Source organism: Haliotis cracherodii, unplaced genomic scaffold (assembly GCF_022045235.1).
Source record: "Haliotis cracherodii isolate W230 unplaced genomic scaffold, xgHalCrac1.p SCAF_5, whole genome shotgun sequence".
Lineage (NCBI taxonomy): Eukaryota > Metazoa > Mollusca > Gastropoda > Lepetellida > Haliotidae > Haliotis > Haliotis cracherodii.
This window is the reverse complement of record NW_027266308.1, coordinates 44,978,032-44,997,336: the sequence shown is the minus strand read 5'-3', so window position 1 is coordinate 44,997,336 and position 19,305 is coordinate 44,978,032. Positions and strand designations below refer to the sequence as shown.

At 38.3% G+C, this 19,305-nt stretch overlaps 1 protein-coding gene across 2 annotated transcripts in view; it reads left to right on the top strand.

Moving 5' to 3' along the window:
• The first annotated feature begins 2,013 nt into the window (after nucleotides 1-2,013).
• LOC139443093 (MAPK/MAK/MRK overlapping kinase-like) overlaps nucleotides 2,014-19,305 on the top strand; it is a 57,058-nt gene continuing 39,766 nt past the window's right edge. For both annotated transcript variants that reach the window (XM_071224025.1, XM_071224024.1), the window contains exons 1-2: nucleotides 2,014-2,190; nucleotides 16,770-16,884. In XM_071224025.1, coding sequence (XP_071080126.1) covers nucleotides 2,172-2,190; nucleotides 16,770-16,884 — 134 coding nt within the window. In that variant the 5' untranslated portion in view covers nucleotides 2,014-2,171. The remainder of the gene's footprint in view (nucleotides 2,191-16,769; nucleotides 16,885-19,305) is intronic.

Here is a 19,305-nt window from a genome sequence, read left to right as displayed (position 1 = left end):
AGTCGCCTCCTACCACAAGCACAGTCGCCTGTTACGGCAGGCATGGGTTGCTGAAGACCTATTCTACCCCGGATCTTAACGGGTGTTGCTTCGGGTATTGATGACGCATGTACCATGTTTGGTTTCGTGCATATAGTATGTGTTCCATTTCTCCTGAGATGATCGTTCCTCAACTCGATTATGGTTGGTCGGTTAGTTGTTGTTTAACGCCGCACTCCAGCTATATGACGGCGGTCTGTAAATAATCGAGTCTGGACCAGACAATCCAGTAATTGACATAATGAGCATCGATCCACACAATTGGGTGAGTGAGTGAGTGAGTGAGTGAGTGAGTTGGGTTTAACGCCGCTTTTAACAGTATTCCAGTTATATCAGCGCTCACTCACTCACTCACTCACTCACTCATTACCCGCGAATGTGCAAGATACTTTTTAGTGAATTTAACCTCTAGACTTTACGCTCATCTAAAGTCAACAACATATATGATTAATAATGTCACCAAAGTGATCCACACGTTGATTGTATAGCCATACCATAGAACTGTTTTCACAACACGGTCTGACTGGAAGAAATCATTTGAATCAAGTGAATGTCATATGGTTTATAATGGGCCCTATTCTATATATGTCACTAATTCTTTTGTCCACATGTTAAGGGTCTATGTGGGAAATCCTGCATGTTGGGCGTTTCCCTGTCAACTTCGGAGATGCACACGATTAGAGGATAAAGTCAGCTTCATGTGTCGGTTTGTATAGAATACGCCACATGCGACATTGAGATTTGTGGGTCACTGCAAACGACCTGAAACCGTACCGCACCAGCTGTGAATACACAGCTGTCTGAGCGTCGATATACTTGTGTTAATAACTGATCTCTGGACCATGCAACGTGCTAGCTGCCTGCATGGCAGGTCGGGCGTGAACAGATGGTACGCAGCATCACGACCTGACACGTGCTAGTTGGACTTACAAAAATATAATGCACATTTTTCAAATTTCAAATTACATACAAATAATTCATTGTTTGGGTTTTTCTAAATCTTTGCTTGCCACATACATGTCATTCTATTTCTCGATGGTGAGTTGGGTTTTTACTGGTTTTACTCCACTTTGGGCAATATTTCAGTTTTATCACAATTAAGCTTATGCGGGAAGAAAGTCCGAATTGAAAGCAAGATCATTATCTGGGGCGAACTTTGGATTCGAACTCGGAATCCAACAAGATATAGATATCCGTTTGGTGCCTTGGAGAGGAATTTCGGACAAAGAAACTCATAGTCCGCGTAAAGAAATGTCACACCTCTCACTCTCACGTCCTGCAATAACAAGGAACACTACTGGCCATGCAATCAACGAGCATTTTACTGACTACTCATTGTTGATCATGCAGTTACTATTACTGAAGTGGAATAGCTAATACAGATTGGTCCTTGCGGCATAACCCGAATACTGACTTTTAATATTTATCATATATAATAGAACACGTTCAAATCCTAGAACACGTCCTGAATTCATGCGCCGCCTCACAACTTGGCGACGCTAACCAGAGCGTCCCGTCTCCAAGCGCGGAGTCATGCCGACAGGGTGGAAGTTATCAATATCACAGCCCAGTCACGAAATATTGAACATCCTTGTATGTGCTTATGACATGCATTAATAAAACAGTGTCTTACGAATCCCAATTAATAATACTCTAAAACGAATCTTTGTGTACTGTCGTCATAGCGATGTATGCAGACTTTCTTTTACAAGTACCCGTTCTCTTTGCAGACGACGTACCGCGAACGAGTCTGAACAATTAGCCAGAGTTATCCTTCCGCGCTTCAAATAGTGCGAGTTGTATCACATATGTACTGTAATCTCTAAACAAACAAATATAGCTGATATTCTTGCTCTCCTGATTTGATTACTCTAACATTTATTGTAATCCACTTCTACGCGTAATCCCACCCAGGGCAATTAACGCGGTGTAGGAATCGGAACAGAAAGGTCAAAGGTCTTATGTTGTGACAGACTGCTCAATGTGAATCGAACGAGTGGCAACATGGATTTATACGCCTGCTTGATATTTCGAGGATTTTAAAATGAATATAACTGTGGCGACTGTTTTAACACAATCATGAATTTAGTTTGACCATTTCTTTGTTCAATGTCACATCAAACTTCGCCCGGATGAACCTGCTGTTATCAAGTGAGTAATCAAGGCGTCCTATGCAACGGGAACACACTAAAAGCAGGAATTGCTTGTTGATACTATCACTATATGGAATTTTCTGTACTGTGGGCAACGCGTGTTGTATTGTTCTGAACGAGTGATCATGTTTACATGTTTACCGGGTTATAGGTTTTGAATTGTTGGTTATGAATTATTTTTAGTGTATAAAACATATGAAATAAATACACAACTCAGTGGAATCTGATGTTTTTTAAGCAGTTAACGGTACAATTGGAATGCACGAAAGTGTTGAGTTTCTCAATGTGGGTTTAGTCGTGTTCAGCAGGTTATGTTTTGATTACCGATTTCCTAATATTGTGAACACTTTTAACTTAATTAGGTTAATATATGTTTTGGTAAATAATGTAGAAGATGTGGGCGTGAGTGTTGCGCTGTCAGAGTGCCCTCTAATATGGCTGGTTTGTTCGTATGATCTTGTGCACACATTTTGTGTTAAATGTATTTGTTTTACAAACCTATTTGAAAACCATTGAAGTTTGATACATATATGTAGTAAATAAAAACGACAAAACACTTCCATGTTCATAAGAAATCTCTGCGAAAAGCATACTCAATTGTAGGATTCTGACAACATAAAACATCATGCCAACAGCGATATAGTTATTTGAGTTATACCACAGAGTGATGTGGATAAAAAAAGGGTGTACAGAAATAAATTGTAATATATTTTAATGCATGTAGATATCTTCAGAAGCCATCAGGACCATGCATATAGATACATTGTTTTGTAAGGATTTTGTGGCTTTTATTTAATGACATATGAATAAGTTTCATTGGGAGACAAGGAGATGTGTGATAAGACTCATGTTAACCCATTTTGAAAGACAAATTATAGTTCTTGATTTATTTTGTTTAACACTTGTTTAACATTGTTTTAATCACAATTTGCATGGTAGCTGTTATACATTGAGCATATTAGATACTCAAATGTACAAAAGAAATACAATTAATTGAATAAATACATGTCATAATATCATATGTATGATAAAGTTAAGTTTAATTGTAATCTTTTTGAAATGTTCAGAATGACTTTACTCGCTAAGATCTGGATTTCATGGTTATAATCATGACCTAAATTTAGCAACTGATCATTAATTTTGGGGGCAGGATGTGTTGTTGTGAGATTTGTCTTGACTAAGGACTGTATCATATTTTGTATCCCTTGTGGTGACAGAATCACGGTCAAGCATGTCCTGCTTGACTGCTGATTTTGCCATCACAAGGGATAAGTATTTCAAATCATCATCTGTTAAGAATCTTTGTAATAGTATTAGTTCTCATTTAATTATAGTGTTTTTAAAGGAAACAAATTTGTTTCTAAAATCTTGATTAATGTTTTGTAAAAAAATAATAAAAGTTTTGAAATTGGTAGATTAAATGAGCAACTGAGATTGTTAATCGTTGTATCATCAAAGAGGGTTAAAGTACTGTAAATTTATAGTCCCTGATCATTCAAAGTAAATTTAGGCCTTCCACAATCATCGTACATTTGTTAGTTTTAATTGATGGCTAAAATTGTCTATAATCACTGGCGGCTGAAGGGATGATGTAAATCCTGCTGGGGAACCATGCAGGTAGTAGAAGTATCGTAAGTCCCCAGGGTCCCCATTATGGTGGCCTAACTTTGGTTGCTGGTGATCTATAGCCCATATTTAATCAATGTTTATGGTTAAATACTAGTTTTAAGTCTATATCTGTAATAATCTAGGTCTTTTACTGTCCTTTGCCAACAGGTTTTATGGTATAAATTTATGTATTAATAATGAGTAACTAGATTTAGTCACGATATGGCTATAATATTGCCGATATGATTAATTTTAACTCACTCACTCACTCACTCACTCACTCACTCACTCACTCACTGATGACTCCCCATGTTAACTAACATTATTTCATTTCTTCATGACTCCCAAATAACATGTAACATTTTGTTATGACCCTCTTAAAAAATGATAATAACATTTTTCATGTTTCCCCCCTCATAAAGTTATAAAATTGGCGACCTCCCTCTTTCGCTGTGTGACCCGTGAACATCCTGTTTAGATTAGGTCTTCAGTAACCCATGCTTGATGTAAACGGTGATTATGACTGTCATAAGGGGCGACTAACGGGATTGGGTGGTCAGACTCGCTGACTTGGTTGATGCATGTCACTGATCCCAACTGTGTGGATGGATGCTCATGATGTCAATCAGTGGATTGTCTGGTCCAGACTGGATTATTTACAGACAGCTTGAATATATTGCTGAGTGCAATAAAACCAACCAACTCTTTCTCTGTGTCATATTTTCATGACATAACTACATGTCTGCATTTTATTTGCCATTTATTAAATATTAGCTCGTATTACAGAGGTATGGAATTGATGCTGGCATAGCAGTTGACATAACATATTGGACAATGGATTGAATTACATGTGACCTTGTCTTTACCAGGCAGATGGCTACATGGGTATGATTGTGTTACAACCAAATGTTTACAAAATTGCTGTTTATCATGTTTATGACAATATTATGCCATTATTTTTCACCACTGTTTTGTCTTTTACGCCCACTGAAATCTGTTTCAGCAGAAAATATAGACTGATTATTCTGTGGTGTTGATGTTTTATATTATGTTTGAATGACACACCTCAATGTCAAGAGCCCAATGACTTCCTTTATTTTTAAGAAAGCAGTTCTTTCCCATTCTCAACTCGTTGACATTTTATTGATAGTCATAAATTTACATTTAAAAACATGCAATGTGTGTCTTTAAAGGATTGAAAGATTGTAAATTATATGTTGTTGATGGCAAACAACCTAAACAAATGACTTCTAAAATTGAGCAAAATTATTGGGTCCTTGAAAACTGACACTTAATGAAATACCGTGTACAATTAAAATTGAGTAATTGAAAAAAAAAGGTTTGAGTGAAATTACTTTTTGCATTGGAGTGAGTGAGTATGGTTTTTACAAGTGCACTGGGAAAATTTTTATATTGTTTTGTCAGCGTGGTGTGTGTGTGTGTGTGTGTGTGTGTGTGTGAACCTATAGTAAAGTATAAGAGTTACCATCACCTTAGCGCTGCAATGATCGTTAGCCTATGTTAAAATATGGGAGTCACGATCACCTTAGAGCTACGATGATTGTAAGTCTATATATATATGTTAAAGTATAGGAGCTATGATCACCTTAGCGCTATGATAATTGTAAGCCTATGTTAAAGTATGGGAGTTACAATCACCTTAGCACTGCGATAATTGTAAGCCTATGTTTAAGTATGGGAGCTACGATCACCTTAGCGCTGTGATAATTGTAAGCCTATGTTAAAGTATGGGAGCTACGATCACCTTAGAGCTACGATGATTGTAAGTCTATATATATATGTTAAAGTATGGGAGCTACGATCACCTTTGCGCTACAATAATTGTAAGCCTATGTTAAAGTATGGCAGCTACGATCACCTTAGAGCTACGATGATTGTAAGGCTATATATATATATGTTAAAGTATGGGAGCTACGATCACCTTTGCGCTACTATAATTGTAAGCCTATGTTAAAGTATGGCAGCTACGATCACCTTAGAGCTACGATGATTGTAAGTCTATATATATATATGTTAAAGTATGGGAGCTACGATCACCTTTGCGCTACAATAATTGTAAGCCTATGTTAAAGTATGGGAGCTACGATCACCTTAGCGCTATGATAATTGTAAGCCTATGTTAAAGTATGGGAGCTGCGATCACCTTAGAGCTAAGACTGCTTTGTGGAACAGGCCCTGGCCTGAGTGGGATGACACAGATTGACAAGGTGAAATAACAAACTGTCAAGGTATGACCATATTAAGTGTATCAGTCAGGACAGGACATATATCAATACTTGGGGATCAGAAGCTGAACCATGTGTGTTCACATAGCGAGGTAGCCATCATTAACTACAAGCAACACCACTGGACAATATAGCAACATGTTTGTTTATTTATTCTGTATGTTAGTGACTTGTGGGATTAGTAGGGCGGTAGGGACATTGTTATGTTTCTCCATGCATTGTTATGTAACTAGGTCAGATGCAATTTTATTTCGACAAATATTGACAATGTTGTATTAATGATTTAATGTTGATTAAATGCCAGTACTTATTTTTTCATTTATTACATTCTGGTACAGGAAATTTAAGACTCTTATGAATTACAACAAGGACAGTGGCGGATTAAAGATTTAGAAAAAGGGGGTGCGCATTAACCAAGTTTGTGAATTGGACCAAAATAGGAGAGGGTTGACACTGGTTGACGTGTAAGGTGGCTGTGAAAACACTGTGTGCACCTCCTGTGTTCTCCCTCCCCTCGATCTTTCTCTCCTCCTCTCTCCATTTCCCTCCTCACTCTCCCCTTCTCTCCCTTCCCCCCTTCACTGTCTCCCCCTCTCTCAATCTCCCCCCTCACTCTCCCCCCCTCTCCCCATCTCTCCATTCCCTCTTCACTCTCTCCCCATCTCTCCATCTCCCCCCTCATTCTCACTCCCTCTCACCATTCACCCCTTTATTCTCTCTCCCCCTCTCTCCATCTCCCCCTCATTCTCTCCCCCCTTCTCCATCTCCTCCCTCATTCTCTCCCCCTCTCCATCTCCCCCTCATTCTCTCCCCCCTTCTCCATCTCCTCCCTCATTCTCTCCCCCTCTCCATCTCCCCTTCATTCTCTCTCCCTCTCTCCATTCCCCCTTCAATCTCTCCCCTTCTCTCCATTCCCCCCTTCACTCTCTCCCCCTCTCTCCTTCTCCCCCCTCACTCTCTCCCCCCCTCACTCTTGCCCCTTCCACCACCCCCTGAACTGAACCAGGTAGTTTTTAGTGTGGATATGGTCCATTTTATGAATAAATGATAACTACAAACTGATAAAGCTGTCTACTTCCTGGTTTGAGTCCACTGCATGTATTAAATGGTATTATTCAGGAACAGATACTGCCATGCAGCCATGGATCACCTCTCTCAATATGCTGCCATCTGCTTGCAGCCTTAGAATTATGAGATAAACAGATTTTCAGGTTTTATTGAATAAATTAATTACATTGCAGCACACACTCCCATTCATTTTTAACATGTCAATCAGATTTTGCAACATGTAATTTAACATTACATGTATTTTTAATATCATATCTAGCATGTGTCTAATGTCACCTGATCATGCTTATTTGTTTGTTTATTTGTTTGTTGTTAAACATTACACTAGCAATATTCCAGCTATATGACGGCAATCTGTAAAGATATAAGCCTGAACCAGACAATCCAGTGATTGACATCACACGCATTGATCCACACAACTTGGATACGATGACGTGCATCAACCAAGTTAGTCGCCTCTTACAACAAGCATAGTCACCTTTTATGTCAAGTATGGGTTTTGCAGACCTATTCGAACCCGTATCTTCACAGGTCTCATACTTATTTAGCAGTATACTTTGTATGGAACTGTGGAACATTAAGGTTTTCTATTTACCAAGTAGTAGTAAATGCTGAATGAATTACTTGGTTTACGACTTTAGCCAATAGACCAAGTAAGGATTATGTTTTTAATATTCAGGAACTTAAACTTTGAATTGCCAACTTGTTACATGAAATGATGTCAATAAACCCACTGTAATTATACATGTGTTTCTTTAAGAAATTCATAGTAAATGTCAACGTTACTTGAGACAGCACTTTCCACAAGAGTTGGTCATACTTAAAACCACATAGTCTGTCAGCTTATGTTATTGAGATTGAGTTCTAATGACTGTCATGTGGGTGGCCCAGTCATTTATGGCCTGGAATTTGCTGTGCAGAGTTGTATCCCTTTTGCATGCTACAAACCTTTGATGAGAGACCACTACATCTGGCTAGAGGAAAGAGGCAAATTGCCTTGGTTGACTTTCTAGGTTTGTCAGCACCATATCAGTTCTCATGACTTTAACATCTAAGACCTGCATCACTCCAAGCTTTTCTCCATTCCAAGCTGATATGCCATGATATAACCGAAATACTGTTCCAAGCAGCTTTAAACCACTCACTCACTCACTCACTCACTCTCTCTCTCTCTCTCTCTCTCTCTCTCTGTCACTCACTCACACACTCACTGTCACTCACTCACTCACTCACTGTCACTCACTCAAACACCCACCCACCCACCCACCCACCCTCCCTCCCACTCACTCACTCACTCACTCACTCTCTCTCTCTCTCTCTCTCTCTCTCTCTCTCTCTCTCTCTTTCACTCACTCACTCACTCACTCACTCACTCACTCACTCACTCACTCACTCACTCACTCACTCTCTCACTAACTCACTCACTCACTTACTCTCATGTCTGTGACTGTGTCAGATAACAGAGATAAGTGTTCAGACAGATTATATAATTCTTATAAGTTTATTAAGTATACTCCCAGAAATAGTTTACAATGTTTATAAAACCTGCAGAACTTCTGCCTCATAGAAAAACATCTAAATAGTTTTCCTTCCTTTCAAATTTTTAACTGCATGTTTGTTCATGGAGGTTGTGTGTACTTGAAATGACACTCTCATTATGGACATAAATGGGCCGGCTTATAAGACAGTTGTGACGCAATCAAGACAGGTTTATCATTTAACTAAAGCATTTATCCATGACATAAGCTTATGACATAAAAACATGTATGTCATACCCCAATGACATAAGTATGCAAATTAGATATGCAAATTAGATAACCGGAAGTGGGACTTTTTTCGCCGGTGCACGTGAGTAGGTGTTTACAAACAACATGGATACCTTTGATGTTGGAGACAATGTTTTAATAGATCAAAGGGGAAGTGCTACAGTGATATCCGTGTTGACAAATGGATATTACAGGTTACAGGTTGATGGTACTTTTTTTTCTCAGCGAAGGAATATGCCATAAAGGAGTTAAGAGGTTGTTTATTTTGGTTTACACGGCTATGGAAAACATGTATCACTACGCACGATCTATACGTAAGATTTCGACAAGTTGCTGATGTTATTGTTAATGCAATTATTCCTTAATAGGGAAGCAAAAATGATAAATAGAATTCATCACTCGTGTTTTTTAATATGGGAAATATCAACCTCGTCCCGTTAATCGGTATTTGCCTCGCCAAAGGCTCGGCAAATACCGATTAACTAAGACTTGGTTGATATTTCCCATATCAAAAAACACTCGTGATGAATCCTCTATTTATTACATATTGGCAGTAAGTATTACCAATGAAGAGGGTCTATATATCAAACAACCACTTCTGTTATGACTTGTGCGAAAGCTTGTAGACACTGCTTTGTACGCAGGTGATCAGGCTGTGAATAGACACTATCACCCCTTCTGTGTGTACAAACCTGGGGGGGCCATACCACGGTCTCGCATATCAAGGGAGGATATGGATCTGTCTTTGTGGGTTTTTGGTATAAGTTGGTTGGTTGGTTGGTTTGATGTTTAACGCCGCACTCGGCAATATTCCCGCTATATGACTGCGGTCTGTAAATAATCGAGTCTGTCCTACATTGCTAAACAATGGTAATCACTACTTAGTTTGTTTGTTCTTTAACGTCGCACAATATTCGAGCTATACAAAGGCGGTCTGTAAATAATCGAATCTAGACCAGACAATCCAGTGATTGATATCACGAGCATCGATCCACGCAATTGGGATCGATGACATGCATCAACCAAGTCAGGGAGCCTGACCACCTGATCACGTTAGTCGCCTTTTACGGCAAGCATGGGTTGCTGAAGACCTATTCTACCCCGGAATCTTCACGGGTCTTTTGGTATAAGTGGATGTGGTAATAATTACAGCTGTATACCATGCTGTGAGGAGTGAGGAATATGGTCTCCAACCCAGGGTGTAAAAGGGAAACAACACTCCAACTCTCAGTTGTCTAGCCGGCACTGTCCAGCCGGCACTGTCTAGCCGACCCAACAAAGTAGACCCTGGACCAGCAAATCCAGATGTTTGGCTGATTATATACTATAACCTTTCACCTTGCGAATACCTCTGCATGTGTAAATTTATGTACAATTATGTAGTTTAGTATATAGCAAATATGTGTAAGTATTATTTTTTACAACAATGAAGTTCAGTTCATATACTCAAAACAGCAACGACCCTTATTTTTCAGGCAAATTGCATATGAAACAACAATTACTCCCTTGTTGTCATCCATGTTCTATGGTTTAACCCTACACCTGTGTAGTTGTCATTCACTTGATGCTCAGTTAATGACTTTATTACCGGTGTAATTAGTGGTGGGACCACTCAGATTACCTGACAAAGACTATGAAAAATAACTCAATAACGTTCTCCCCTGCCTCTGAGGATGTCAAGGATATATAGCAGTCAGTGGTTCACGTTTGGCATTTCTCATGTCTGGTGTCTAAGAATGTGTTATAATCCAGGTCTGATATGGTGAATGTATTACATGTTATGTAGTATGCTTGTGTGATTTTGTTTTCATTCATTTACTGCTGCAAAAACGTTGACAGAACAAATTTTTCCATACGTACCAAAAATATTTAGTAATAGCAATAGTTATTCCAAAGTGCTACGCTTATGGGTATTATTATTTTAAATATATATAACAAAAGCTGCAACTAAAATACCCTGATATTGGAAACTATTATTTCTGATAAAATAATACTTTCAGTTTCAAATTTTTGTTATTGCCTGAAAAGTATTTGAAGTATTTTTTAACCAAATCACTGGTAGATTGGTAGAAATGTGCGTACAGCTGATTGCTATCCAGCTTAGTTTGCAAGAAAATACATATGGTAATCTTAATTTCTTCATATAAAACAATGCCTAACGGAATTGTAACTCATAATGTCTGGTGATATGTCATCTCAAATTTCACATTTTTATTGACAAAGTTTGTTATCAATTGTTGGTTTACTTGAATTCAGTGAAAGGATAGGATGTAGTTTTTGACTGCGCATATGATGTTGACTTATAGTGTTATCCTTGCAAGTCGCGTATACACTAATCAACAACAAAACACATGTAAGTCTAGCTGCAGCCCTTTATTTTTTCTCGTTTGTTATGATATATCCAGTATATTGTTCCCCCGATATGTGTTGCTTCGTGCAATGCAGCGAGAATAGCACCGATCACACGTCCAACCAGTCAAGATGATAGTCCATAAGATGTAATGTCTTGTTATATCATCCAGACGACGATGGGATGTCTTGTTTTATCATCCAGATCAAGATGTGATGTCTTCTTATATCATCCAGATGAGGTTGTGGTTACAGTTGATATTATTGTGCAACAATAACTTATTATTGACCTGTTTAGTAACAGCTGTTTATGTCTGGCACCTGAGGACACCAGAAATGGGCTTCACACATTGTGCCCATGTCGGGAATCGAACCCGTGTATTCGGCGTACCGAAAGAACGCTTTAACCACTAGGCTACCCAACCGCCCCCTAGTTGATGTGTTGATGCTAGAAAGGATGAAGCCTGAAACAGGATTCTGATGAAGCTTACCATGTGAGCGTCCATGCAAGGACGTTCAACTGTTCACACCACCTGTTACACTGAGATACAGGTCAACAGTTGTAGGGAAATTCACTTTCCCTGTCCCTGTCCCTGTACTGATACAGCTTTGTGGTAAAGGAGGCATGCATTTTGTGATTTGGTGTCATTTTGTGGAAAACACATCGTCAGTTGAAAACGTTATTGTGTTACCTGATAACACACAAAACTTTTAAATATATACTTTCACTTCTTTTGAGGGGTATATAAAATAATAATAAAATAATAAAACTTTTTCCAACATTTCCTAAGGGTCATTAATGTAACATATTGGCCTCATAAAACGGTATTGAGCTATGTTCTTCAATTTCTTACTTTAGATGCCAAATATCAAGCCAGTCATCAAAATTAGTTTCATTTGGTATTTTTAAGGAGATTCAAATTCAAATTGGTGATAATAACACTTATAACTGGCAGCTGTTCACATTCTGTAAGAAGGATTGGATATAAAATAGTAGGTTGTTGATACTAGCAGTGATGACAATGACCCTACAATGATTGCACTCACTCACTCTCACAGAAGTACCCATGGTCCCCAGTATGGTGGCCTAACTTTGGTTGCTGGTGATCTATAACTGATAACCCATATTTAATCAATGTTTATGGTTAAATACTAGTTTTAAGTCTATATCTGTATTAATCTAGGTCTTTTACTGTCCTTTGCCAACAGGTTTCATGGTATACATTTATGTATTAATAATGTGTAACTAGATTTAGTCACGATATGGCTATAATATTGATTATATGATTAATTTTCACTCACTCACTCTTTAGTTCAAATCTAACACTACATTTATTCAGGGGTTGAGGAAAAGCTGAAAAGCTGAACTGTTCTGGACCTTGGTATCATTTTCAGTTCACCTATTTTACCAGTGATGATTTCACGTCCATAACATATGTGCATAATGTCATAATACTTTTAATAGGGGGACGGTGGAGTAGCCAAGTGGTTAAAGTGTTCGCTCATTTCACCAAGGACCAGGATCGATTCCCGACTTGGGTACAATGTGTGAAGCCCATTTCTGTGTACCCTGCGGTGATATTGCTGGAATATTGCTAAAAGCTGCACAGAACCATACTCACTTACTTACTTTGTATAAGGTTGAAACGTCTTTGCACCTAAATTGAATTTCGTCTGTACAGAAAGGCCCGTGGCCTACAAGTACTGAATAAAGTGAAGTGAAGTGAAACGTCTTTATAATACAGGTGAGCTACAGAGTCATAATTGAGGTGAGATACAGAGTCTTGTGGCTCTATGAAAGTGTTTGGCTCTTCCTACCATGAATAAGGTATAGAACCCGATGCTTCAGAGGTTTAAGATCAACAGAGAAGTGGTAGTGTTGGTTAACCGTCTATATTTAGTGTTGAGCTATCACAACTTGGTCTTTCCAGCGCAATCTCTTCATTAATCCGTCATGAACCTCAGACCACATACATGCATCACTTCATTACTCTTGTATCTATACAACCTCGCCTTTTAAGCGAGATCAATATTTTCCTTTGGTTTAAATATATAATTACCCTTCTATGTATTTAATCATTAGCTCTAGCAAATTTGAAAAAACCCAGAGTACTATGAAATAATATATGTCGTAGCCATATTTAAAAAAAAAATTTAAGCATTTTATTTCACCTTTTCCCTGTTACATGAGGAGGATGGTCATCCAGGGCAATGGTCACCCTCACATTCTGAAGACAATGTATGTATACATTTGGGAAAAATTAAATACAAGTATTGGAAATGGTGCCAAGGTGATTTTTAAAAAATGTGACAAAACATACGCACAGTCAAGCATTCAAAATATTATTCAAACACTGATCCTGGCAGGAAACAAATATAAGAAAGAGATACATATGTTATTGCTGTTCTGCTTCTTCAAACAGTCGTAGCCATATTTTGAATGTGAATGTTGTTTAGCTAACAGACCCCACATGCAGTCAGCAATATACCCCACATATCATGGCAGCCTATAAATAATCAATCTGGTGCTAGGGGGGGTCACCAAAACATATGACACACTTGAGGGGAGGGTTATAGAACATAATACAGACTAATCATGAAAGCATGGACATTTCACAATGTCTCCCCTCAAATAAATGTCCAGTCCATAAGTATTACAAGCATATGTTACTGGAGACAACCTCCAACCCATGTCTGAACAGGGTCAATATATTCTACCCCTCTTTTGATAGGGATGTTTTCAATCTTTCTTTAATATGTCAAGTGTATATTTTATCAGAATGACATATCTGCTTATCCCAGTCAAAGTTGAGTAGCATGTATGACCTTTTTTCTTGATTTAATTCAGATTTTGGTAAAGAGGAATCACATCAAGTTTTATATACCACTTACTTCCTGTTTATAAGGATTGTATATGCTCCAACAGAATATTCCATCTAGTTCATGGCAGCCTGTGAATATAGTGGTTGATATTATGTGGGGGAAGGATGCAATCAACCAATCACCAAGCCAGTTGTCACCAGGACTGGCATTTTAGCATAAAATAAAACAGTTCAATTGTATCAAGAAGTGTCATATTCCCAGTATGCTGTTATTACTATATCCCTACACAGACTGCTTTGGTTTCTTATGCCCGTCATAAATATAAGTACAAATTGTCCCACTACTGTTCAGCGAGTCCTTGTTTGGCAAGAAAACACTGAAAGAATTGTGTATATTACCACACTTACATGTATATCTTGTGTACACCCAAGCATAATGTGCACCTCCCATTCATTGTATATTTCGGGGAGTTATGCTATTCCATATATGGTGCGCAGTCAAAGACTGCATTGTATAACTTCAGGTTAATGTACAGGAAATAACCAACTTGGTCAATGAAAATGTGAAATTAGCAATATAACACCACATGCTGATTTACAGTTTCAATTGTATTTATCTTATGCAAGACATTGTTTTATGTGCAGAGATTAAGATTGTCTGGTAAAATAAATCTGGAAATAATCAACTGTACAGACATAGTCTCCAGGATTTACCGGTGAGTGAAATACGCAATATAAGATTGAAAATAATTTGAATGCAATGGTGAGGAGAACAGTTGAATTCAATACATCTATATTTACTGGGTATCTACATGTCACTATGACCTGTTAAGATCCGAGTTGATGCATGTCACATCCCAATTGTGTAAATTGATGCTCATTTTGTCAAACACTCGATTGTCTGTAGCAGGCTCGATTATTTACAGATCGCCGCCATATAGCTGGAATATTACTGAGTGCGTCGTTAGACAACAAACAAACAAAAACAACATGTCCCTCTGTGCTAGGACCAAGGTGGTGCTGTGTGGCCTAGGTAACCTATTTGGATGTTCCCCACTTTCTATAGATAGGTATACAGGACAAATCTCCATAGTCTCAAAATTGATTATCAATGTGGTTGATATGGCAACACAGAGGGAGTACAACCTTGAAAGTAATGCTATATAATCAGCTTCATACTCCTTAAACATGTGAAACATGCTATTATTGAACAGCAGGGTTGTTAAGTTTCATATCCTTAGGTATAACATCAGCAAGGAGGTAAGAAATATATTGCAGCTGCTGTTGGAGAATGTTGAGTCCAAGGTTTACTTGTTTGTCACAGAGACAAATGAACAATTGTGGTTAATTTTTATTTGGTTATTCCATGATAAGTATTATGATAACATATTGCGATGATAATTTATCGCTAACATTAAAAATGTAAATTTATAGTAACTATCTGCCTTTCCATCCACCTGGCGGTTTCTGTGGCGATTTTATAATGGATATGGTCAGTAGGACTGCATGGTATTACCCCACACAACTGTGTTATCGCTCCCGGCATCTAGGGAAAACATGATGTATGGTGCGAGTTCTTTGAACATGAAGGGTGAAGAAGACTGTATGTCAATGGCAATATGTTGCAATACTTATCACAATACAGACTTAAGTATCGCAGTATATTGCAATACAAAATGCCAGGCAATACACCCCCTAAATTGTTTAGAATGTTGTGTTAATTGTTGCAATTGGCAGTCCCATCCCATTTCTTCAAGTCAATTAAACTGCCTTTGTTTCTCTCATGTTTAATATGTCAATCTAGCAGTTAAAGACTTTGAAACTATGCAGAGACAATGGAACAAATTTCACGAAAGACTACCCAAAGCTTTCCATTTCAAGGAGAAAAATCCAAATACAAATTTGATGATGCACCTTTATCATGTAAATGCATAAAGCCCAACATATCTGTTATTGTAACAAAGAACTCACTATTACTAACAATATACACCATCTTTTCATTACTCCACTCCTCATGGGTCAAACGCCTGTTGTAACAAGCATGAGATATTGTGTACCCATTCTTCTCCAGAATCCCACTCTGGACGATTAATCATGGATAAACCTGAAACATCTGAAGAATAATGCCATAAAAGTCATATCCCAGTTCCCCCCAATAAATGTTTGCTGAATATCATGAAAAAATGTGTTGTGAAAAAGAATGAAATTGTTTGTATCCCTTTCCACGGAAAAAAATGTGTTGCGAGAAAGAACTAAATTGTTCATCGTATCCATTCACAAACGAATATGTGTGTGTTGAAGTTTAAACTGAAAAAATATTGTTTCTCTAGCTGTCCCTCCCCCTAAGTATTACATGTTTGTTTGTTTGTTGTTTTTAACACCGCACTCAGCAATATTCCAGCTATATGACGCAGTCTGTAAATAATTGAGTCTGGATCAGACAATACAGTGATTGACATCATGAGCATCGGTCCACAGAAATGGGATACGATGACATGTATCAAACCAAGTCAGCGAGCCTGACCACCCATGTAATTGTGAGTGTTTTACGTTACTTTTAGCAATATTCCAGCAATATCATGGTCGTGGACACCAGAAATTCACACATTGTACCCATGGCCAGACTACCCCACCACCCCTGGTCTGTGATATATGGTTCCATATATGACATACTGTTTGCATCCTGTGACATTAATCTGTTTAATTTGACTGTTTCAGAATACAGGATATTAGGCAAAAAAGGTGAAGGTACCTTTTCTGATGTACTCAAATGCCAAAATACCAAAGATGGGACGTATGTTGCGTGTAAAAAGATGAAGCAGACGTATGAAAGGTACGTAATTACATTTACCACTGTTCACATCAGCAGGAGGACTTTCAACATGTAATGTTTATTTAAGTTGATTTTCCCTGGCTTAAGTGGCTTGAAGTACTGAGGCGACCCGGCTTTTCAAATGTCAACTTAACATTACATTGATTAAAGAATAAGACCAAGCACTACTGAGTACTTGATGCATACAACTAAACTATCGATTTCTCCAGTCTTGAACGTGTTGAAGAGCCAATTCATTGGTTCCGGCCTCTCCTGGTAGAGGACCGCCTCCGTGGTCTAGTGGTAGAACGTCCGCCCGGAGAGCGGAAGGTCCAGAGTTCGATCCCGGGGCGCGTCATACAAAAAGACGTTAAAAGATTGTACTTGTTGTTACCCTGTCTGGCGCTCAGCATTAAGGGGCTAAAACAAGGACTGGTCGGCTCGGTGTCAGTATACTGTGTCTGAGTGGGGTATTCATGTTAAACTGCGGCATGGTATCTCAGTGAGCTAGCACTATAAATCGGCATCAGTCCGGACTAGTACAAGCAGCCACACACACACATACACGTGCATGCACGTCGCTATATAAGTGCAATAATCTTGGATGCGACATTAAACCCAATTTCACCTCACCTCTCCTGGTAGAGGTATGTTGTTTGTACTTGTTTGTAGTTCATACTTTGGTACTTCAGTTGCTCTGGCAAAGGACCTTGTAGGAGATATTTGCTGCAAATTAAATTACATCACAATGCTTTGCAGACCAGTGTGACATCATGGGTTACCATGACATCACAGTCAAATGACATCACTTATCTCCCTGCCACTTTAGCTTGTAAGCTGTTTTTTTTGCACACTAAAACACTGCTTTTTACTGATGAGGGACTAAACAGTTGGAAGGATGATCATCGACTCGTGTTGATATGTTTGATATCAAAGGATACTCGGTTAAGATGCTCTATTTGTTGAATATTTCCAGATAATTGAATATCAAACCTCCATCTTGTACAAAATATCAAGGATAAATGTAATGATATTCATCGTAGTGAGTCTCAATGTAAAATGATATACCTTGATTTTATCTTGAAAACTGTGCAATGATACCACAAAAACATACATAGATATTGATCAGGCATGAGGGCGACCTGTCACTCAAGCCATTACTCTGGCACATTATACAATGCCCAATCCCATACAGCACATTATGGGCCAGGATAAACATTAGTTATGGCATATCTATTACAGTATTCAATTTAGTTTGTTTGTCCTCTGAGATAATACAAACCTCTTCTTCATATATAATGATCTAAACCCCAAAGTGTTATGAACCCATAATTAACTATTGAGATAATCTGTGGCACTAAATCTATGATCTTCCTACGAGGAATATCGTCTTACTAGCATGTACCAAGCACCTGCTACTATAGTGCTGCTGATCAGGTTCATTGTCACACATTGTAATCTTGGTAACCCAATTTCCCCTCTTGACATGTAGTCTTTCATTACTCCAGATCTGAAATGGTTGCGACAGTATTACCCCTACACAATCAAATTTTATGGCCAACGTACAACAAGCCTTTCAGCTAGTTGAATTAGGGTCAGACTTCGTTCATAACTTGTTTGAAAAGGACTTTCCATTTGGACTGTCTTGATAAGCAAGTGCTGTAAATCGAAGCCCAGTTTGAATCGGCCCCAGAGCTTTCCGGTGTATACAGTGGGTCATGTGTGACACTGGCAGTGGGTCATGTGGTGTATAGATGCCTTGAAGTTCTTGTACACATTATGCCATGACTCCTGTCTTGTATTCATGCAAGAAATGTATGTGTATCCTGTGTGTCATAAGACAAATTTTGTAGGGTGAAATCCCTACTAAATTGTACCAAAAAGTTAGTTATTTAGTCTAAGGATAAACCTATCTTTTTTAAGATTTATATGAGAATGTTGACTCACTGTAAGTAAGCTTTGCTCAACCAGCGAAAATATATGACAAGATACTTTTGTTTGAGCCATGTCGGTATTTATTTTGTACCTGAATTCAAACTGTCAATGCGAGAGAATAACCTGTCTGGAGTATATGCGGAAACAGTGATGTCAACAGGTGTTCGTGAAAAGTGTAAGCGCATCCCTTAGCACCCACCCAATCTCATTAAAATCAGACCTTAGTTCTCGCTACCGCTAAACAAAGATCCGAAGACATCCCATTACGGGTCACGTCAGAACGACCTTTCATACGACCAATCAGAGCGTCGCTTTCCAGATCATGAAAGTGACAGTCGGAATGTGATTTCTAATTATACAACCTCGAAGACTTTAACACGGGATATTCTGAACGATGGTTACGGGTTTAATGACTGAATCCATACAATCTAGACCATCTATTTGCCATTGCAGAATGTTCTTTTGTTCAGGTTTCAAATTTTTAATCGAGTTTTTGTCAAAATATGT